We start from the raw sequence: 23,676 nt of genomic DNA on the forward strand, positions 1-23,676 counted from the left end.
AACAAGGGAAACCACACTTATGGTGCTGAGCCTCAAAGCTTCTTTTTAGGTCCACATGTCTACCAGTTGTTTTGTTTTGTTTTGTTTTGTTTTCCCTCCAGTTCAGCTTCCCTCCCTCTTAATGGGTAAGTATCACTCACCACCTATCCTTTGGAGTTCTTCCGCCTTGCTCATTCCATCCCACTACCAAGCCTAGCTTCAAAGCCCCCAAATCTCCCAGATCTTCCATTCCTCCCTGCAGTGAAAGACAAGCAAAGATTTTTGGTTTTTTAAGGCTTTTAACTGCTAATGACATTTGGGAAAAATCCTAAAACTCCCAGAGCATTAGTCCTATGAAATGTTTAAAAAGGCTTTAGCTATCGCCCTCCCCTTCACGCTCACAGTGGTAGGACTTATGAAAATTGCTCTTCTTTCAGACCATATGTTTGATGAAAGCCAAGTCTTCTAAAATGGCCAACACACTCCCAGGAGGTATCTCAAATTAGGCCTGATGATGTAATCAAAGCAGAACTGTTATTTGCTACCTTTCTTTTATAGATAGTAAATAGAAGAGATGATTTGCATTTCTAAGGATATGCAGAGCAGAAGATAGCCAGTTCACTAAGCTTCAACCCTTCTCAGGAATGATAACTAGCTTCTTATCATTATCCTCCAATCTTCAGTCAGAGTAACCTTTAAAAATGTAAATTTAAAATGTCATTACTCTGTTTACAACTTTTCTTTCTTTTTTTTTTTTTAATAGTTATTTTTTTTTAATTTTTATTTATTTATGATAGTCACAGAGAGAGAGAGAGAGGCAGAGACACAGGCAGAGGGAGAAGCAGGCTCCATGCACCGGGAGCCTGATGTGGGATTCGATCCCGGGTCTCCAGGATCGCGCCCTGGGCCAAAGGCAGGCGCCAAACCGCTGCGCCACCCAGGGATCCCTGTTTACAACTTTTCATGACTTCCTAGAAATCATGTCAAGGCACTAATTTCTCAGCTGAGCTCCTAAGGTCTTTCAAAGTGGACCCCGTTTACCTTTTCACACCTCATCTCTCATTACATGTCCCACATCTCTGTTCCCCTTTCAGAAGTTCCAGCCAACAAACTGCAATTGTTTTCCCTTATGCTCCTTCACTCCCAACTCAACTACTACCACAGATTTTTTACATATAAATTCACATTTAACCCACGTAATAGTGCTGTGGGGCAGAAGGAACAGTGTCTCCCTCCTCATCTGCCATTTGTAGAAACTGAAACTCAAGTAATATGAGATGTTAAAATTTTGCCCAAGGTTATGCAGCTAGTGAAGAGCAGATATAAATTCAAGTTTATGCATCCATTCACTCAAATACTTTGCACTTATGTGCCTGGTTGGCACTGTTTCAGGCCGTGGGAAAACAGTAAACAAATTTTATCCAAATTCTGTCCTTTTTTATTACTCAAAGACTGGCATAAAGCAGCACCTGTTCAAAACATTCCTGAAGGAAGGTGCCTGGTGGCTCAGTCCATTAAGCATCTGACTCTTGATTTCAGCTCAGGTCTAGATCTCAGGTGATGAGATCCACCCCTGGGGGGGGTGGGGGTGCATGTGGAGAGTGGGGGTGGTGTGGAGCCTGCTTAAGACTCTCTCTCCCCCTCTCTGCCTCCCTTTCTCTCTAAAACAAAACAAAACAAAAGCATTCCTGAGGAAAAAACACAATCAAAAGCTTCTGTTCAATGCTCCAAAGATATTTCTAGAGATGGTGTGCTCCAACACTTCCATGTAGCTATTTGTTCGATTCATACTAAGAGAATGATAGTATCAATTAACTGAGTTCACTAAAAGGACTCAAAGCTTTTGCAATAATGGACTCCCATGCCCAGAAGCTAAATTTCAGATTTTTGTCTGGCTGGTTCTTTTTCATCATTCAGGTCCCTGCTAAGCTGTCATGTCTACAAAGAGATATTCCTGACCACTCTACATACTAAAGTAGATCCTACATATTTTCATCATGGCACTTCTTTCTGAAATTTCCTTGTCTATCTACCTACTCTTTCATAAAAATGCAAGCTCCAAGAGTGCCAAGACCTCATTTGTCTTGTCACCCTAGTATCAACAAGACCTGACCATAGTGGGTACTCAATAAATACTGTTTAAATAAATAATTAAAATAATAATAATAATATGCCCATTAGAAAATCTGGGTCTTGGGGCGCCTGGGTTGCTAAGTGGCTGAGCACCTGCCTTTGGCTCAGGTCGTGATCCCGGGGTCCTGGGATCCAATCCTGCATTGGGCTCCCTGTAGGAATCCTGCTTCTCCCTCTGCCTATGTCTCTGCCTCTCTCTCTCTCTCACTCTTCTCTCTCTCTCTCTCCCTCCCGCTGTCTCTCATGAATAAATAAAATCTTAAAAAAAAAAAAAAAAAGAAAAAGAAAATCTGGATCTTTATATAATTAGGCTATCCAACAAACATGATTGTGTTATACTGTGGACAAACAGTCCAGAAAATGCTATCATTTATTATCAAAACTGCACCAAGTACTTGGCTACCTATAACCCCTGTAAAGAACTCCTAAGTATTTCCATGCTACTTGCAGTTGCCTCTTCACACCCAATACAACTAGTTAAATTTGTCATACAACACTTTTAGGCATCTTCCACTATCAAACCTACAAACCTACCTACCTTTTGCTCCTAATACAATGAAGGCAAAGTCCTTCTAGGAAACATTGGTCCTTACCCATGGACTTGGAATCCATCCATTCTCAATTCCCACGAACTTTATTCCTTTGATTGTCCCAAAGCATATACCATCAATCTCCCTCTACTAGAATACAGCCAGTGTAATTATGTTTGAGCATCTCCTCTAAAAAAAAGTCCTTCTACATCTCCTTCAACTACTGCTATACTTCTCTGTACCTTCTGTAACTAAAAGTCTCTATACACATAGTATCTACTTCCTCATCTCTGATTCATTCCTGGAACCATGACAGTTAGGCTTTCACTTCACCTTTCCATGGAAACACTCTCCTAACCGGCCTCTGAACCTGTTTTCCTGATTTTCTTCCCACCTCACCCAAAGCATCTCTCCAATTCCCTTGTGGCAACCCCTCTTCTACAAAATCTCAGGAATTGGTTTTGGTATTCTCTTTCTGTACTCCCAGATGATCTCATTAATTCTCAGACATTTAAAAATCACCTTATTCTGATGAATCCCAAACACATCTACTAGGTCCAGACTCCTATTCCGAATTCCAGATTTAAATATATTTAAACACCTACATCATTTTGCCTCCTTGATGCCTCTCAGGGATATCAAATGGACTGGATTCAAAGGAGAACTCTTGATTTTCCTGCCCAGCCTACCTCCCTGCCATGTTCCCCACCCTTGTATTGGATGGCAATATGATCCATCAAAATGCTCAAACTGGGCAGCCTGGGTAGCTTAGCGGTTTAGTGCTGCCTTCGGCCCAGGGCCTGATCCTGGAGACCCGGGATCGAGTCTCATGTCAGGCTCCCTGCATGGAGCCTGCTTCTCCCTCTGCCTGTGTCTCTGCCTCTCTCTCTCTCTCTCTCTGTCTCTGTCTCTCATGAATAAATAAATAAAATCTTTTAAAAAAAAAATGCTCAAACTATGTGCACCTGGCTAGTTCAGTCTGTAGAACATGAGACTCTTGATCTCTGGGTTAAGGTTGAGCCCCACGTTGGGTGCAAAGATTACTTAAAAACTTTTTAACTTTTATTTTTTTAAATTTATTTAATTAAATAGGCTCTACACCTAATGTGAGACTTGAACTCACAACCCTGAGATCAAGCGTCCCATGCTCTACCAACTAAACCAGCAAGGCACCTTACTTAAAATTTTTTTAATCTTTTATTTTTTAAAGATTGCATTTACTTATTTGACAGAAAGAGAGTGCAAGCAGGGGGAGCGGCAGAGGGAGAGGCAGAAGCAAGCTCCCCGGTGAGGAGGGATCCCAATGTGGGGCTCGACCCAGAACCCTAGGATCAGGACCTAAGCGAAAGATGCTTAACCCAATGAGCCACCCAGGTATCCCTAAACTACTGGAATTTAAACCAGAGCATTTATTGTAATTTATAGTAACAACAGCTAGCATTTATTGAACGCTTACTGTTTGCCTGACACTGTCCTAATTATTTACATATATTAACTCATTTAATCTTCATAACAACCCCACGAGGTAAGTACTATTATTAAAGCAAGAGAGGTTAAGTGACTTGCCCAATTCTAATGGAACCAGAATATAAATCCTAAGTCTAGTTCCAGAGCTCAGTATGGTGGGCTGCCTCTTACAAAAAGGAGACTAAGGATATGGAGATCGGTCCAAAATTAATACAACAGTTCAAGTAAGAAATAAGAATCTGAATCAGCAATGAAAATAGAAGACAAAGGGGACGAATTCAAAAGATATTCAGATAAAACCTAAACAGAGTGCTATATCATGTTCAAGAACTGAAAGAGTGAATATCATAAAGATGTAAATTTTTCCCAAATTGATCTATGGATTAAATTCCAATCAGTATCTCAATAGATTCAATTTGATAAGTTAATGCTAAAATTTGTACCAATGAGCAAAGTCAAGAAGAGCCGAGATACTTTTTTTTTTTTTTTTTTTAAGATTTATTTGAGGGAGAGCACACATGCATACAAGTGGAATAGGGGGAGCAGGAGAAAGACAAGCAGATTCAGAGCTCAGCACAGAGGCCAACATAAGGCTCAGTTGAACAACCCTGAGATCATGACCTGAGCAGAAACCAAGAGTCAGATCCCCCAGGGCAAGACACTCTTGAAGAAGAACAAGATTAGAGATTTAGGGACACCTGGGTGGCTCAGTGGTTGAGCATCTGCCTTTGGCTCAGGTGTGATCCTGGGGTCCTGGGATTGAGTCCTGCATCAGGCTCCTCGCATGGAGCCTTTTTCTCCCTCTGCCTGTATGTCTCTCTCTCTCTCTCTCTCTCTCTCTCTCTCTCTGTTTCTCATGAATAAATAAAATCTTAAAAAAAAAAAAAAAGATTAGAGATTTACCCTGTCAGATATCAAGAATTATTTCAAAGCATTAGTAATTAAGACAGCATGGAATTGACTCAGATGAATTAACCTATTTAACAGAATACAGAGCCCATAAGACAACCCTACATATATAGAAATTTCATTTATGACACAGCTGGTATTGATCAGTGAAGAATGTTTGGACTTTTGAAAAAATAATGTTGGAAAAAGTCAACATCTATATGGGAGGGAAAGAAATGGAATTGGATCCTTACCAACACCCAATAAAAATAAATCATTAATTTAAAAAAATAATTCTAAATGGATTAAAGACTTAAAGAATGAAAATATGTAACTTTTATTTTTTAAAAGATTTTATTTATTTATTTATTTGTTTGTTTATTTATTTATTTATTTGAGAAAGAACACAATGGGGGGGCACAGATAGGGAGGGAGAGGGAGAGAGAATCTTGAGCAGACTTTATACTGAACACAGAGCCCAATCGGGACTGGATCTCAGGATCCCTGAGATCATGACCTGAGCCAAAACCAAAAGTCTAACACTTTACAGACTGACTCACCCAGGTGCCCCCAAAATGTAAAACTTTTAGAAGACAATAATAGGAGAATAATTCCTGGCCTTTAGAAGACAATAAATAGAATAAATCTATGGCCTTAGTAGGGATAAATTTCTTAGATGAAATAAAAATCATATGTCATAAAGGAAAAGATTCATAAGTTATAATACACTAAATTAAGAACTCTGGAACCAAAGACACATAAAGTGCAATGATAATCCACGAACAGGGAGAATAATGGCTACACAGATAACTGACAAAAGATGAGGACTCAAAATATATTGAAAATTCCTATAAATTAATATAAAAGGACCAACCCCTCCTCCCACCAAAAAAACCTGAACTCTTACTTCTCAGGAGAAAACATGAATGGCTAGTAAACATTTAAAAGGTGCTCATATTCATAAAAAGTCAGGAAAATGCAATGAATTCCATACCCACGGATTAACAAAAATTAAAACACTGACTAAAGTATTGGCTAGGGGCGCCTGGGTGGCTCAGTCGGTTAAGCATCTGCCTTGGGCTCAGGTCATGATCCCAGGGTCCTGGGATCCAGTCCCACATCAGGCTCCCTGCTCAGTGGGGAATCTGCTTCTCCCTCTACCCCTCCCCCCTGCTTGTGATCTCTCTCTCCCTCTCTCTCATATAAATATATAAAATATTTTAATAAAGTATTGGTTAGGATATATAACAATGTAAACACATAAACTCCGAGTATACCAGGGAAAACAATTTTAGCATTATTTTGTATTTTAAAGATACACAAACTCTGTAATCCAGCAATTACATTAATCCTATGCTCCCTCTGCCTTGAATATCTTCTTTCTCCATCTTTGCATGGCCAAACCTTACTCCTCTTTCAGATACCCCTTCAGGAGGTAGAAGTAGTATTTCTATGCTCTGAACTCCTATACCACTTTATAAGTGTTTTAGCATATCAATTTCTAGCCTGTATCATACCTATTTAGCTACAGGTCTTATGTTCTCTAGCAAATTGTAAGCAAGTAAAGACAAAAACCTGCTCGATTTGTCTTTTAATCCTATAGCACTAGACATAGCACTAGATATAAGAGCACATGGGAAAGACTCAAAGCTACACAGTCAAGCTGTACAAAACCTAGCATTCAGAAGACATCCAAATATTTGTTGAATGAATAAAAATCTGCTGAGTGATTGAATCAACCAAGACTTGATATGCACACAAAGCATGAACCGGCAGTGAAAGGCAAATCAGAGCAGTACTTTGTGTAATCAAAGTCCCCAATCTATTTTTCTCCTAGATTCTAGCTTGATGATACATCAGGAGAATTAAGTATCAGCTACAAAAGGAAATGACTACCAACCAGGCAGACAAAGGAGGAGGGCAGGACAGGAGGCGGTGCAAAAAAAAAAAAAAAGAGAAGGTATCAAAGTAGAAAAAGGCAGGAACGGCAATACTGTTTGATTGGAGGGCATCTTCTGTAAGAATTATGAGAGCAAAAAACGTAAGGAAGCAAAGAAAAACTTACAGAGCTTCGCTTAAAAAAAAGGCAATGAATGACAGGACAACTTAAAAAGATGAGGAAAGCTGGCCAGCAATCGATTATGTGCTGGACACTTTTTTCCTTAGACTTATGCAGTATTTCAGACATATAAAAAGGTAAAGAAGTATAACCAATACCTGTGTACACTCTACTCCACTTAAGAAGTAGAACACTAGGGATCCCTGGGCGGCGCAGCGGTTTGGCGCCTGCCTTTGGCCCAGGGTGTGATCCTGGAGACCCGGGATCAAGTCCCACGTCGGGCTCCCGGTGCATGGAGCCTGCTTCTCCCTCTGCCTGTGTCTCTGCCTCTCTCTCTCTCTCTGTGTGTGACTATCATAAATAAATAAAAATTAAAAAAAAAAATAGAATGATAACCCAGGCAGAGAAGAATGGAATTTAAAAAAAAAAAAAAGAAAGAAAGAAATAGAACACTAACAGTTGAAGCCCTCTGTATCCTTCTTCCATTATATTCCCCTAGACCTCCAGAGGCAACAGTAACCTGAATTTGGAGTTAAACATTCTTACTCATTTTTTTAACACTTTTTCAGAAGTAGTGATAAACTTTGTGGCAATGGGAAGAATCTCACCTAAATACACCGTCTATCATAAGAGACCCAAACGAAAAGGGAAAGTAAAGGAACAGGGAGTAACAACAGACCAATTCTAAGATTAAAAAAAGAGAGAGAGATGGAGGTTTAGAAGATGGATAGGTAATAGTTGAAGGGGGGAAAAGTGAGGGCCAACAGTAATGAAAAAGGACAGCAAAATGAACAAAACTCAGCTTTGATAAATAGCTGCCTCAGAAACAGTTACACTAGTTGCCTTTGAAATAAAACAGTCAATGAGTGAGTTCAGTTCACATACCCAACAAATCCACACAAACCACCTGCCAAGTACCCCCCCTTCTAAAACGCTAGGGATATACTGCCTTCGTGGAGCATTTATTCTAGTTGAAGAAACAGGCAAACAAATGAATAAGACAGGAGATGTTCAGAGAGAGGAAGAGTACTGGTGAGGAGAAGGTGCTTGCTATTTTCCATGAGGGTGGCTACAGAACCTCTCTCTGATAAAGCGACATCTGAGCAGAAACCTAAAGGAAGTAGGGAATGTAGAAGGCTGTTTCAGGAAGAGTAAGAACAAATGCAAGGGCACTGAGGTGAGAGTGTGCATAGCATCCGAGGAACTCTAAGACGGCCAGATGTGGCTGGGACAGAGCATGCCATGAAGAATCGATATAGACAAGATGATCTGAAGGGCATCCCGTGTACATTGGTACCAGAACAGAGGCTTTAATTCAAAGTGAGATGCAAAATCATTGGAGAGTTTTCAGGAGAAAAGTAAAATGATCTGCTCTACATTTTATTCTATTTATTTTATTTTTTTGCTTTTCATTTTAAATAAAGTGATTATATAATGTAGCATTTAAACAGGGACACTCTGGTGAGTGAATGAGGGTGTTATCAGTAGTTACCTCAGGACAATAGACATTTACAAGATCTTAATTTTTTCTTAAGACCTTAATTTTAAAAGGCTTCTTTGCAGAACCAGTTTGAAGCAGTTCTTCCAGCCAAATCCAGAACAATTTGATCAAAATATGTAGTGGTAGTAAAAGATTATAATATTTTGAATAAAGTAAAAATCTCCAAAGCAACATTGTTAAAAATAAATAAGAAGGGAAAGTTCCTTCCTATAGTAGAAAGCCAATCAATAGGGGCACCAGGGTGACTCAGTCAAGTGTCTACCTTCAGCTCAGGTCAATCCTGAGGTCCTGGGATTGAGCCCTCAGCAGGGAGCCTGATTTTCCTTCTCCCTCTGCCTCTCCCCCCTATTGGTGCTCTCTCTGGCTTGCTTGCTCTCTCTCTCTCTCTTAAATAAGTAAAACCTTAAAAACGAAAGGAAACCTAATCAATAAATGTAGAAGGAAAGACATAGTTAGAAAATCATCATTTAGGTGCCTGGGTGGCTCAGTGGGTTAAGCATCTGCCTTCCGCTCAGGTCAAGATCCCAGGGTTCCGGGAGCGAGCCACATATCGGGCTCCCTGCTCCCTCCTCCTCCCTCTCCCACTGCCTGCTCCTCTCCCTGCTTGTGTTCTCACTCTGTCAAATAAATAAATAAAAACTTTTAAAAAATCATTTAGCAATTATCATAAAGAAATTAATTAGGGTACGAATCATTCACAAATGCTAAAATTAGTGGATGAAAGCTTGAAAGTAACAGGATATTTACTCAGTCTCAAGAGATCTCCCCACAAGATACTAATTACAAAAGGCAACATAATAAATTTACAATGGAGAAAATTAGCACACACCACCTTTATTAAGTAGTTCAAATTAACATTGCCAGTAATGGGATCAATCAGTAACATGTGCATCCTGATGGGATACACAGAGAACTCAGCATCCCTTAGGTAGTACCACCCAAAGTGCATAACCCGAATCTATCATGAGTAAGCATCAAACAAACCCAAATTGAGGGCTAGTCTACAAAATAACTGGCCTGTCCTCATCAAGTTGTTAATATAAAAATACAAAGACTCAGGAACTGTTCTAGATTAAACGAGACAAAAGAGATATGACAACTGAATCGATATATGATCTTGGATGTTTTTCTGCTATAAAGGACATTATTGGTATAACTGGCAAAATTTGAGTAAGGTCCACAGATTAGATCACGGTATTGTGTGTTAAGTTCCTAATTTTGATCACTATATTATAGTTAAGTAAGAAAATTTCATGTTTTTTAAAAACACACACTGAAAAAAAATTAAAATAAAATAAATAAAATAAAAATACACACTAAAGTGGGGCACCTAGTTGACTCAGTCAGTTAAAGTGTCTGCCTTCGGCTCGGGTCATGATCCCGGGAACTTAGAATGGAGCCCAACGTTGGGCTCCCTGCTCAGCAGGGAGTCTGCTTATCCTTCTTCCTTTGCCCCTCTCCTCCACTTGTACTCTTTCTCTCTAATAAATAAATAAAATATTTTTAAAAATACACACTAAAGTATTTAGGTGTTAAGGGGTACCATATCTATAACTTAAACAGTTCATTTTTTTTTTTAATTAAGTAGGCTCTACACTCAGCATGGAGTCCAATGTGGGGCTCAAACTTACAACCCTGAGATAGAGACCTGAGCTGAGATCAAAAGTTGGACACTTACCTGAGCTACCCAGGCATCCCTTAAACAGTTCAGAAAAATAGTAATAATAATAATTCTAGGTATTGGGAGAGGAAAGAGAGGGCAAAAGATAAAACAAATACAGCAAAATGTTAACATTTGAGTAATCCTGGTAAAGAGTATTTATAGATTCTTTGTACTGTTTTTGTAAATCTTTCTGCAAGTCTGAAAATAATATTTTTATGTTTTATTTTTTACACACACTCATAAAAGTTTCTGTGTAGAGAACAGGCTGTGGGGGGGGGGTGATGAGTGCAGTGCTAGAAGCAGGATTGGACCAATTAAAAGGCTACTATAGATTAAGGACAGAGAAGGTCATCAAATATGGCAAAGTAGGAAGCTCGGAATTATTCCCTCCACCAAAATAACTATTGAGCTGGCAAGAAATGCTTGAAGCAACTATTTTGGAACTTTGGAATCCAGTCAAACACTAGCAGCATCCAAGGGAATGCTTGATGAAGAAAGAAGCTGGTAAATTTTAGTGAATTCCAGCATTTGGCATATTATCTATCTTCCCTGAGCTCCCAGTCCCTTGGCAGACAGTTGTGGGGAGAGTAGCCTGAGATCCTGTTGCAGGCTGCTGGTGTAAGGGTGGGTATTAGGGACTCTATCCTCCAAAAATTAAGGTTATATGTTTTGATCACTACTTTTGATTGCTGAGGAGCTGGCACACAGGCTAGCCACTGTTTCAACCCCATTTGAGGTGGCTTCCTTAGCAGAGTCAGACAAGGGGATTTAAAGAAACATTCTTTTTTTCCTCTTTTTAGATTCAGGCATTTAAGAAAATTTCTGTCAAGTCACTGGCTGACCATAGAGATAACAGAAGAGACATCAGTGACCATATAAAACAAGGAACAAACTCTTTGCAAAATTATTTTGGGAAAGTCACTAAACAAATGGATGGCTTCAGCTTTTTTCTTTTTTAAGATTTTATTTATTTATTCATGAAAGACACAGAGGAAGAGGCAGAGACAAAGGCAGAGGAAGAAGCAGGCTCCCTGCAGGGAGGCTTCTGTGGGACTCCATACCAGGACCCCAGGATCATGAGCTAAGCCAAAGGCAGGCATTTAACCACTGAACCACCCAAATGCCCCCTGACTTCAGCTTTAATCAAGTAACAATAGTAATCTCTAGGGAGAGAGTAGAATCTGATTTCCAGAGTTACTGTATTTCAATACTCAAAATGTCCAGTTCTAAACAAAAAATTACAAAGCATACAAAGAAAATCATGGCCAATTCACAAGAAAAGAGAAATTGACAGAAACTATGCTTGAACAAGCCCAGATACTAGAGTTAATATACAAAAACCTTAAATATACTCAAAGAGCTGAAGGAAATGATGGACAAATAAAGGAATCAGGAGAACAATGTATGATATGAACGAGTAAAGAACAGCAATAAAAGACAAAAATTATAAAAAGGAAACAAACAGAAATTCTGGACCCAAAAGTATAATAGTTGGAATTAAAAATTCACTAGAGGGGGGATGCCTGGGTCCCTTCGACTGGGGCATGATCCCGAGGTTCTGGGATTGGGTCTCACATTGGGCTCCCTGCAGGGAACCTGCTTCTCCTTCTGCCTGTGTCTCTGCCTCTCTCTCTCTGTCTCTCATGAATAAATAAATAAAATCTGTAAAAAATAATTGTTAAAAATAAATAAATAAAAGTTTACTACAGGGATTTAGCATCAGATCAGCAGAAGACAGAATCAGCAAACCTGAAGATAGCAAGTTGAGATTACTCAGACTTAGGGGCAGAAAGAAAAATGAATGGGGACGACTGCGTGGCTCAGTGGTTGAGCACCTGCCTTTGGCCCAGGGCATGATCCTGGAATCCCGGGATCAAGTCCCACATCGGGCTCCCTGCATGGAGCCTGCTTCTCTCTCTGCCTGTGTCTCTGCCTGCCTCTCTCTCTCTCTCTCTCTCTCTAATGAATAAGTAAGTAAATAAATCTTTTAAAAAAGAAAAATGAATGAAGAAAAATGAACAGAAAATAAGAGGCCTAAGATACATCATCAAGTGCAGCAATGTACGTACTATTAGAGTCCTAGGAGAAGAGGGAGAGGAAGAAAAAAATTGAAGAAACAATAGTTAAAAACTTTCCAAATTTGATGAGAGACATGAATCTACACATCCAAAGAGTTCAACAAACTTCAAAAGGATAAATACAAAGAGAGCCATACCAACATACATTATATTCAAACTGTTGAAAAACAGAATCTTCAAAGCAGTAGAAAGTGACTCATCACATTATAAGGGAATGAAACTATTTTCTCATCAGAAACCATGGAAGCCAGAAGCCAGTGGAATGATACATGTAAAGTGCTGAAACTAAAAACCAAGAATTCTGAAACAAAGGAAAAACTAAAATATTTCTCAACAAAAGCTACAGGAGTTTATTGCTAGTAAACCTGCCCTACAGGAAATGCTAAAGGGTATCCTTCAGCTTGAATGAAAGACTAGATGGTAACTCACAGTCATATGAAGAAAAAAGATCATTACACAGGTCACATAGATAAATATAAAGGTTAACATACTGTATTTTCGTTGTGTAACTCCTCTTTTTGTTCCCTATATGATTTAAAAGCATAAGGGTACCTGACTGACTATCAGTGGAGCACACGACTTCTTATCTCAGGGCTGTAAGTTTGAGCCCTATGTTTGGTGCAGAGCTTACTTAAAAATAGAAAAGGGAAGGGAAGGGGAAGGGAAGGGAAAGGGAAGGAAAATGGAAGAGAAATGGAAGGCAAAGGGAAGGCAAAGGGAAGGGAAAGGGAAGGGACAGAAGGGGAAGGGAAGGAAAGGGGAAGGAAAAGGAAAGGGAAGGGAAAGGGAAGGGACAGGAAGGGGAAGGGAAGGGAAGGGGTAGGGAAGGGAAGGAAAGGGAAAGGGAAGGGAAGGGAAGGAAAAAGAAAAGAAAAGAAAGATAAATCTATGGTAACAGGCAAACAATGTATAAAGACATAATTGGTAACAATAACAGAGTGAAAACAGAATTGGACAGGAACAGAAGTTAATGAATGATGGGTTTTTTTTTTTTTTTAAAGATTTTATTTATTTGACAGAAAGAAAGAGAGAACACATACAAGCAGGGGGAGTGGCAGGGAGAGGAAGAAGGAGAAGTAGGTTCCTTGCTGAGCACGGACCCCAATACCTGCTCCAACACAAGGCCCTAGGTCCCATGACCCAAGCCAAAGGCAGACACTTTTTAACTACTAAGCCACCTGGACACCCCAGTATGCTATTTTTTTTCAATTGAGTTATAATTGATATATAACATGCTAGTTTTAGGTGTAAAGCATAATGATTTGCTATTCATATATATTGCAAAATGATCACCATAATAAGTCTAATTGGTATCAATTCAAATTAGATTGCTATACACTTAGGATATTAACTGTAATCCCCACAGTAACCACTAAGAAAATAACTTGAAAAATATACCCCCCAAAAAAAAGGGGGGAAATAAATAGGAAATAAAAATGGTACCTCAGGAAAAAAAATCAAACACGAAAGAAGAGTCACTGAGGAACAGATATATATATATGAGACATATAGAAAACAAATAGCACAAGGGCACTTGGGTAACTTAGTCAGTTGAGCATCCAACTCTTGATTTTGGTTTAGGTCACAATCTCAGGGTTGTGGGATCAAGCCTCTGTCAGGCTCTGCACCCAGCATGAAGTCTGTTTGTCCTTTTCCCTCTGCTATTCCTCCCACTGTGTGTGTCTCTCTCTTAAAAAAAAAAAAAAAAAATAGCACAATGGCAGAAATTAGTCCTTCATTATCAGTAATAAATTTTAAGTACAAATGGATTAGTTCACCAATTAAAAACAGATTGGCAGAAAAGATTTTTTTTTAAATGACCAACCACATGTTGCTTATGGAAGACTCACTTTAGATACAACACACAAATAAGTTAAAAGAATAGAAGAAAATATTCCATGCAAATAGTAACCAAAAGAGACCTTCGGTACTAATCAAATATTAAACAAAACAGAACTTAGTCAAAAGTTGTCACAAGAAACAAAGAAGGACTTTTATATTGATTTAAAGACAATTTGTCAAAAAAATAATGATAAACATTTACACACCGAATAACAGAGCCCCCAAATATAAGAAGCAAACACTGATAAAACTGAAGGTGAAAACAGACATTTCTACCACAATGATTAGAGACTTCAATATCCCCAGTTTAAATAATGAATAGGACATCTAGACAGAAGATCAATAAGGGAACAGATGACTTAAAAAACATTTTAAATCAACTAGACCTAACAGACATATACAGATTACTTCAACCATCAACAGAATATATATTCTTCTCAAGCACACATAAAACATTCTCCAGGATAAACCGCATGTTTGGCCATAAACAAATTCTCAATAACTTTAAAAAAAAAATCAAAATCATACCAATTTTCTCTGACCACAATGGAATGAAGCTAGGAATCAATAAAAGGAAAACTATAAAATTTGCAAATATGTGGAAAATAAGCAACACACTCTCAACCAATACGTGAAAGAAAAAAACATCAGTAGGGAAATTAGAAAATACTGAGACACATGAAAACACAATATACCAAAAATTTATAGGGCAAAGTGAAAGCAATACTTGGGGAAATTCAAAACATTAAATGCTTACATAAAAAGGAGAAAGACTTCAAGTCAAATAATCTAACTTTACATCTTAAGGAACTAAAAATAAATCAATAAAAAGGCAAACTAGATCCAAAACCAGAAGGAACGAAATAATAAGGATGATGAGGGAAAATGAAGTAGAAAATTTAAAAAAATAGTAGTGAATCCACAATACCAAAGGCCAGTTTTTTAAAAAGATCAACAAAATTGCAGGGCACCTGGGTGGCTCAGTCAGTTAAACATCTGTCTTCAGCTCAGGTCATGATCCCAGAGTCCTGGGATTGAGACCTGTATCAGGCTCCCCACTTAACAGGGAGTCTGCCTCTCCCTCCAATTCTGCACCTTCTCTCTCTCTCATTCAAATAAAGAAATAAAATCTTTTTTAAAAAAAATCAACAAAACTGACAAACTTTTAGCTAGACTATCCAGGGGGAAAAAAGAGAAAAGACACAAATAAATCAGAAATGAAAGTGGGCTATTACCACCAACTTTATAGAAATGAAAGGATGATAAGAGAACACTATGAACAACTTTACACCAAAAAATAATATAGATACAAAAAAAAAATTTCTAGAAACAAAATACCAAAACTAATCTAAGAAGAAATAACAAATCTCAACAGGCATATAACAAGAGATTGAATCAGTAATCAAAATCCTCTCAACAAAGAAAAGTCTAGAACCAGATACCTTCATTGGTGAATTCTACCAAACATTTAAAGAATTAACACCGATCTTGCTTAAACTCTTTCTAACATTCTACAAGGCCAGCATTATCCTGACATCAGAGCCAGACAAAAATGCCAGAGGAAAAGGACACTACAGACCAACATCCCTGAATAAAAACACAAAAATCCTCAACACAATACTATCAAACTGAACCCAATAGCACATTAAAATGATTATACACTGTAACTAAGTAGAATCTTCCTAGAAATACAAGGATGGTTCAACATAAGGAAATCAATGTAATATGCCACATGATCATCTCAACAGACACAGAAAAGGCACTGAACAAAATTTAACACCCTTTCATAATGAAAACACCCAGCAAAACCTTGAAGACATTATGCTAAGTGAAAAAAGGCAGTCACATAAGGACAAATTTGTATAACTTCATTTATGAGATTCCTGGTGTGTTAAATTCATAAAGACAGAAATCAGAATGGTGATTACCAGAGACTAGGCGAATTAGTGATTGAGTAGAGGGTTTCAGTTTGGGATGATGAAAAAATTCTGGAGATGGATGGTGGTAACAGTTGCACAACAATGTGAATGTATTTAATGTCAATGAACTAATTGTACACTTAAAAATAGCTAAAATGGTAAATTTTATGTTTTTCTTTTTACCACAATAAAACACACACACACAACCAACTAGGAATAGAAAGAAACTTCCTTAACATTAAAAGCGCATTAATGAAAAATTCACAGCTCAATGGTGAAAGACTGAAAACTTTCCCTCTAAAATCAGGAATAAGATAAGGATGCCCACTTTCACCACTGCTATTCAACATTGTACTGGAAGTCCTCGCAAGAACAATTAATCAAGAAAAAGAATAAAAATCAGGCTCCCTGCATGGAGCCTGCTTCTCCCTCTGCCTGTGTCTCTGCCTCTGTGTGTGTGTGTATGTGTGTGTGTGTCTCTCATGAATAAATAAATAAAAATTTAAAAAAAAAGAAAATTCCATAGGATCCAGAAAAATACTACGAGAGCTAATAAATGAATTCAGCAAAGTTGCAGAATATGAGATCAACACAAAAAAATCAGTTGTTTCTATATACTAGCAAAAAACAATCCAAAAAGGAAATTCAGAAAACAATTCCATGTATAATAGCATCCAAAAGAATAAAATACCCAGGAATAAATTTAACCAATGATATGAAAGACTTGTACTGATCTTCTTTGACTTAAATGGGGTTATATCCCAATAAATCCATCCTAAGTTGAAAACATTGTCAGTCAAATATACATTTAATGTATCTAACCTACCAAACATCATAGCTTAGCCTAGCCTACTACTTTAAATGTATTCAGAACATTTTACATTAGCCTAAGATTTGTCATCATACACAAAGCCTATTTTATAATGAAGTGTTGAGAATCCTATTACTTACTGAAATTCATACTGAAAGTAAAAAATGGAATGATTTCATTTCCTTTTCCAAAAAAAGGATTCAGAATAATTGTAAGCATATCATTTATTTACCCTCCTGACTGCCTGGCTAACTAAGAGCTGTGGCTCACTGCACTGCCTCACATCATGAAAAAGTATTGTATTGCATATCTTCAGCCAGTAAAAGTTCAAAATACAAAATTAGAAGTACAGGTTCTACTGAATGTATATCACTTTCACACCATTGTAAAGCCAAAAAATCATAAGTTGAACCATCATAAGTTGGAGACCATATGTTGATGGGGCACCTGGCTGGCTCAGTCGGTAGAACATGTGACTCAATCTCCGGGTTGTGAGTTTGAGTTCCACGTTGGGTGCAGAGATTACTTAAAAAGGGGAGGGGCACCTGGGTGGCTCAGTCGGTTGAGCAGCCAACTCTTGGTTTTGGCTTAGGTTCATGATCTCCTGGGTGGCAGGATCCAGGTCCACAACAGGCTCCACCCTCAGCAGGCAGTCTGGTTGAAGATTCTCCCCCTCTGCCCCTCCCCTCATGTGTTCACTCTCGAGTGCACACGCATGCTCTCGCTCTCTAAATAAACAAATAAATAAATTTTAAACAAAACCAAGCCAAAAAAGACCTGAATAGACACTTCTCCAAAGAAGATACACAAACGACCAGCAGCAAGCACGTGAAAGGATGTTCAACTTTATAGCCATTAAGGAATAGCAAAACACAATCACAATGACATACCACTGCACATTCACAAGGATGGGTTTAATCAGAACAACAAAAAATTAAAATGGGAAAATAAAAGCAGAAATAAGAAGTTCTGGTAAGAGTATAGAGTAACAGGAACACTTGTACGTTGCTGGTGGAACATAAACTGGTTCACCTATTGTATAAAACAGTTTGACAGTTATTGAAAAAGTTTAGTATCTACTACACACCTATTAGAATAGCCAAATCTGAAACACTGACAACACCAAATACTGACAAGGATGTGGAGCAAAGGGAACTCTCACCAATTTCCAGTAAGAATGCGAAATGGTACAGCCACGCTGGAGGACGGTTTGGCAGTTTCTTATAAAACTACACATACTCTTACCATATCATCTGGAATTGTATTCCTTGCTGTTATTTACCCAAAAGAGTTGGAAACTATCTCTACACAAAAAACCTGCACATGGAAGTTTCATAACAGTTTTATTCGTAATTGACAAAACTTGGAAGGAACCAAGATGTCCTTCAGTAAGCAAATGAATAAACTGATACATCCAGACTACACTATTACTGAGCACTAAAAAAAGAAATTAGTGGGGATCCCTGGATGTCTCAGTGGTTGGGCAGACGTCTGCCTTCAGCTCAAAGCGTGATCCCAGAGTCCCGGGTTCGAGTCCCGCATCGGGGTCCCTGCATGGAGCCTGCTTCTCCCTGTGTCTCTGCCTCTCCCTCTCTGTGTGTGTGTCTCTCATGAATAAATAAATAAAATCTTAAAAAAAAATTGTACACAAATATTTATAAATATCTCATGGTCATCTCCTTTAAAAACAAAATGATACATTAGCACTATTCATAATAGTCAAAAGGTGGAAACAACCCCTACATCTACCAGTGGATGAACAAATAAACAAGCTGTGATACCTACATATGTATTATTCAGTCATAAAAAGGAATGAAATACTGAAGTGCTGATACAAGCTATGATATAAATGGACCCTGAAAACGTGATGCTAAGTGAAAGAAGACAAACACAAAAAGTCACACATTATAGGATTTCATTTATATGAAATATCCAGAATAGGTAAATCCATACAGACAGGCTGCCAGGGAAAAGGGGGGGCGGTGGAAATGGGGAGCAATTGCATAAGAGGCACAGGATTTTCTTTTAGACAGATGAGGTGGTGGTTGTATATTGTGAATATACTAAATAACACTGAATAGTTCACTTTAAAATGGTTAATTTTTAAGACATGAATTCCATCTCAAATTTTAAACAATGAAAGATGGAAAATTATTTTTAAACTAAAAATTTGGGGCACCCGGGTGGCTCTGTTGGTTAAGTGCTTTCAGCTCAGGTAATGATCCTCGGGTCAAGCCCTGTATCAAGCTCCCACTCAGCAGGGAGTCTGCTTCTCCCTCATCTTCTGCTCCTCCTCCTGCTCATGCTTATACAAGAGCTCTCTCTCTCTCTCTTGCTCGCTCACTCTAATAAATAAAATCTTAAAAAAAATAGTAAACTACAAAATTTAATCTTTTTTACTTTTTTTATAACAGCTCTATTTTGATACAGTTCATATACTATACAATTTACCCATCTAAAGTATATCGTTGTCCTTAGTGTAGTCACAGAATTGTGCAACTATTACCATAATTTATTTTTATATACGTATTATGTATTTTAAGTAATCTTTATGCCCAACACGGGGCTCGAACTCATGACCCCAAGATCTAGAGTCACATGCTCTATCGATTGAACCAGCCAGGTTCCCCTCACCATTATTTTAGAACATTTCTATCAACATCCCTCCTGCCCCCCCCCCCCCCCCCAGAAAACCCAGGACCATTAGTGGTCACTTCCTATTACCTCTTTCCCCAAGCTCTAGTCAATCACTATTCTACTTCTTGTCTCTGTAAGTTTGCCTATTCTGGACATTTCATAAAAGTGGAATCATATGTTGTGTGGTCTTTTGTGACTGGCTCCTCTTACTTAGCATGTTTTTGGGGAATTTCATTTATTTTAACTAGAAAATGTGTTCTGTGTATTAAAATGTAAGGAAAAAAGTAAGAAGAATATTAAAGAACCACTCAGAAAAAGAACTTTACTAAAAAAAAAAAAAAAGAAAGAACTTTACTGAATACAATGGCAGATCAAGAGTCCAAAACAGAAATCCAGGACAGCCTGGGTGGCTCAGCGGTTTAGCGCTGCCTTCAGCCCAGGGCGTGATCCTGGGGTCCAGGGATTGAGTCCCACGTAGGGTTCCCTGCATGGAGCCTGCTTCTCCCTCTGCCTGTGTCTGTTTCTGTCTCTATGTCTCTCATGAATGAATGAATAAAATCTTTAAACAACAACAGAAATCCAGTAAAGATGAACCTTTGTAAAATATAAATCAATAGATTTGAAGTGAAACCATTATAAGATGCAGCAAAAAATATACAAATTAGGGTAAAATGAATATATTAAGGAATATACCTTACAAACAAATAGATGGTCAAAGAGAACATTTTCCCTAATAAAGGTGTAGGAAAATTGATTACAAGGTTTAGTTAAAGGGAGAAACACAAGAGTAAAGAATCATTGTCTCGGTGTATGAAAACTCCTCTAGTCAGTGTTTCTTAAAATGTGGTCGCTGGACTATCTGTATCAAAATCTAAGAACTCGGGGCACCTGGTGGCTCTGCGGTTTAGCGCCGCCTTCAGCCCAGGGTGTGATCCTGGAGTCCCAGGATCGAGTTCCACTTCAGGCTCCCTGTGTGGAGCCTGCTTCTCCCTCTGCCTGCGTCTCTGCCTCTCTCTCTCTTTCTCTGTCTCTTATTAATAAATAAATAAAATCTTTAAAAAAATACAAATTAATGCAAATGATTAAACATGTATCAGAGTCAAGAGAAGAATGACAAGAGCAAAATGCATAAAAAAGAGGAAGGTGAAAGAAACGAAGAGAATATACTTCAAGTTTTGGCATATTGTGCTCTAGGGAAAACAGAAAGTTATGTTTGAAAACTCCTATAGAATTGATGTAGGAAAAAAAATTCTAAATGTGTAAAAACACAAACCACGGTACTAATACCAGTGATGACCACTCGGGTATATGACATAGGAAAGCATTTTTAAATGTAAGGTTGCCTGGTACAGAAAGCACATAACAGATGTACACAATGTTTGTTGATGTTAACTCTTTTTTTTTTTTTTTTTTAAGATTTCATTCATTTATTCATGAAAGACACAGAGAGAGAGAGAGAGAGAGAGGCAGGGACACAGGCAGGGGGAGAAGCAGGCTCCATACAGGGAGTCCGATGCGGGACCTGATCCTGGGACTCCAGGATCATGCCCTGGGCCAAAGGCAGGCGCTAAACCGCTGAGCCACCCAGGGATTCCCGATGTTAACTATTTTCATACAGTTTCAAGTACAGTAACATTTAATTATCTTCATCCTCCGATAATCTAGAGAAAACCAAACTTTTCGCTGTGTTAGTCTTTACATGAACAGCAGGACAAATTGTCAAATATTATGTCAGCTACTGCTGTACAAGATCAGGATTGGGACATTTACTTTCAGACCAAGCTAATCTCTATTTTTAAGGGCAGACTATGTAAACAAAGACAAGCAAAACTAGAATTAAATTTCTCAACCCTAATTAGCATTGCATGATAGCACTTAAATTTCCCTGAAAAATCACTATAATACGTATACAAGGATAGCCTTTATTATTCTGAGTACTGAAGATGAAGTATTAAGCTCTAACTCATTTTACTTCAGTGAGGAAAATCCATTTTGGTTTGACAGGGACAAAGACAAGAGGTTTACATTACATAACTCTCAAAGGATCTCACTATCAGAATATAAAATTTGTCCACTTTCCCCCTTTAAAAAAAAAAAAAAAACACCCTTCCCCTATAAATCCGTAAATTCAAACTGTGATGTTCTAAAGTCTCTTGAAGACTCACTTATTGGGGATCCCTGGGTGGCTCAGCGGTTCAGCATCTGCCTTCAGCCCAGGGTGTGATCCTGGAGACCCGGGATCAGTCCCACATCAGGCTCCCTGCATGGAGCCTGCTTCTCCCTCTGCCTGTGTATCTCATGAATAAATAAATAAAATATTTAAAAAAAAAAAAAAGAGAGAGAGAGAGAGAGAGAGAGAGAGAGAGAGAGGGATCCCTGGAATGGCTCAGCGGTTTGCTGCCTGCCTTCAGCCCAGGGCATGGTCCTGGGGACCGGGGGTCGAGTCCCGCGTTGGGCTCCCTGCATGGAGCCTGCTTCTCCCTCTGCCTCTCTCAATCTCTCTCTCTCTCTCTCTGTCTCTCATGAATAAGCAAATAAAATCTTAAAAAAAAAAAAAAAAACTCACTTATTTATCTTCAGCCTGAAAAATGCACTTGGAAACCCAATTATATTCCACCCCACGCTAAAGTGCAGATGTCTCAACAGTCCCAGAATGACTCCTGGAGGCCTCATAAACGAAACCAACTCTACTTGGGGAATGAAGCAGCTCACGCACAGCAAATAAACCACACGGGAAGAAGTCATGCTACTTTCGCAGATTTTTATTTGTTACCAACATCTGCCTGGATGCACTATGAAGTCCAGAAGTATCTAAAAGTCATCCGAGACTTTTCCTTTTCCAAGCTTATGTTTCAAAAAGGCAGACAATTAAAAAAAAAAAAAAAAAAGGGCAGACAATTCCTGGAGTGAATCCGTAGAGCCGGCCAAAGTACCGATGCGTGGACTTGTTCGCCCAAGGAAGGTCTCGCTCTTCCTCCCAACAAGCAGGCAACCGACCTCCATCGCTCAGCCCCAGCTCCCCGACTCCCGAACATCCCTAACAGGCCCCACGGGTCGCCCCCTTCTCGCATCTCTAAGTCTCCCGCGTTGGGCACGACAGACACCCTGTGCACGTTCACCTGTTTTGCTACCCAAGGGCCCTTCTTGCATCTTCCACTGACCCCGCACAGACCTGACGCTGCCCACCACCTCTGGCTTCCTTTCTTACACAACAGTCCCTATTCAGAGCAACAAAGAAACGAGTCCACGTTCCCTAACCGCAGCTAATTTAACTCTATAAACACCTCCCCCTTTGTCCCCACCCCCCACCCCCTGCACACACACACACACACACACGCACACGCACCACCTTCCATTCTCTTTCCTGCTTTTGTTATTTAGAAGAGTGCAAGGGTCTGGATCAAAAAAATAAAAATAAAAATAAAAAGAGCAAAGCTCACTCACCTCATGCTATAGGCACCAGCACCCAGTTCCTGGCCGATCCCGGACAGACTAGCGTCGAAGTCCTGCACCAGCCCGGATTCAATCACTTCGTCGGCCAGGGGCAGCTTCAGAGCCCAGGCCATGCTGGCTCCTTCCCTGCCCCAGGAGACCCCGCTGCTTCTCGTACAAAGGCGAGCAGTGGGGTTGGACCCCACGGGGCGGGGGGCGCGGGCGCAGGGCCCTCGGGGACTCCCTCCCACCCGAGGTCGCCCACGCAGACCCCTCGGGCCGACCCCAGGCCGGAGCCGCACCGCCCGCACCACTAATCCCAGCTCCGGCCTCCACCTCCAGGCTCCCTCGCACCCAGCGCTCCGCAGCCGCGCGAGGGCCCCTCGGCTCCACCGGCCCCGCGCCCCCGAGGCAGCCCCGGCCTCCCGCGCTCCCCCTCCCCGGCCTCCCCCGCTGCCCTCCGCACACTCCCGCAGCAGCGACCCGCTGCCCGCCCGGCGCGCGCACGCCGCCCCGGCACCTCCCCCCCGCCCCCCGCCAGGCCCCTTCTCCGGGAAGCCCCCTCCCTCCGGGGACCCGCGCCCGCTCGCCCGCTCGCCCGCTCGCTCCCTGTCTCCCCTCCAGGCCTCGCTTCCGGTCAGCCCCGCGCTCACTTCCGGTCAGCCCTCCTCAACCCCAAGGCTCTCAGAACCAAGCCCGGGGGTCCGCCGAGCCGACACCCCGCCCCCTGCAGCAGC

At 39.9% G+C, this 23,676-nt stretch overlaps 1 protein-coding gene across 7 annotated transcripts in view; it reads right to left on the reverse strand.

The window, feature by feature from the left end:
• TFCP2 (transcription factor CP2) overlaps nt 1-23,466 on the reverse strand; it is a 58,754-nt gene extending 35,288 nt beyond the window's left edge. The window contains exons 1-2 of one of the 7 annotated variants that reach the window (XM_041736099.1): nt 22,952-23,084; nt 141-235 (exon numbers count right to left, since the gene is read on the reverse strand). In XM_041736099.1, coding sequence (XP_041592033.1) covers nt 141-229 — 89 coding nt within the window. In that variant the 5' untranslated portion in view covers nt 230-235; nt 22,952-23,084. Of the gene's footprint in view, nt 1-140; nt 236-22,951 lie in introns of all 7 variants that reach the window. The other 6 variants (XM_041736095.1, XM_041736094.1, XM_041736098.1 and 3 more) reach the window with 6 other exon arrangements.
• Nucleotides 23,467-23,676: the final 210 nt, after the last annotated feature.

Source organism: Vulpes lagopus, chromosome 21, assembly GCF_018345385.1.
Source record: "Vulpes lagopus strain Blue_001 chromosome 21, ASM1834538v1, whole genome shotgun sequence".
Classification (NCBI taxonomy): domain Eukaryota; kingdom Metazoa; phylum Chordata; class Mammalia; order Carnivora; family Canidae; genus Vulpes; species Vulpes lagopus.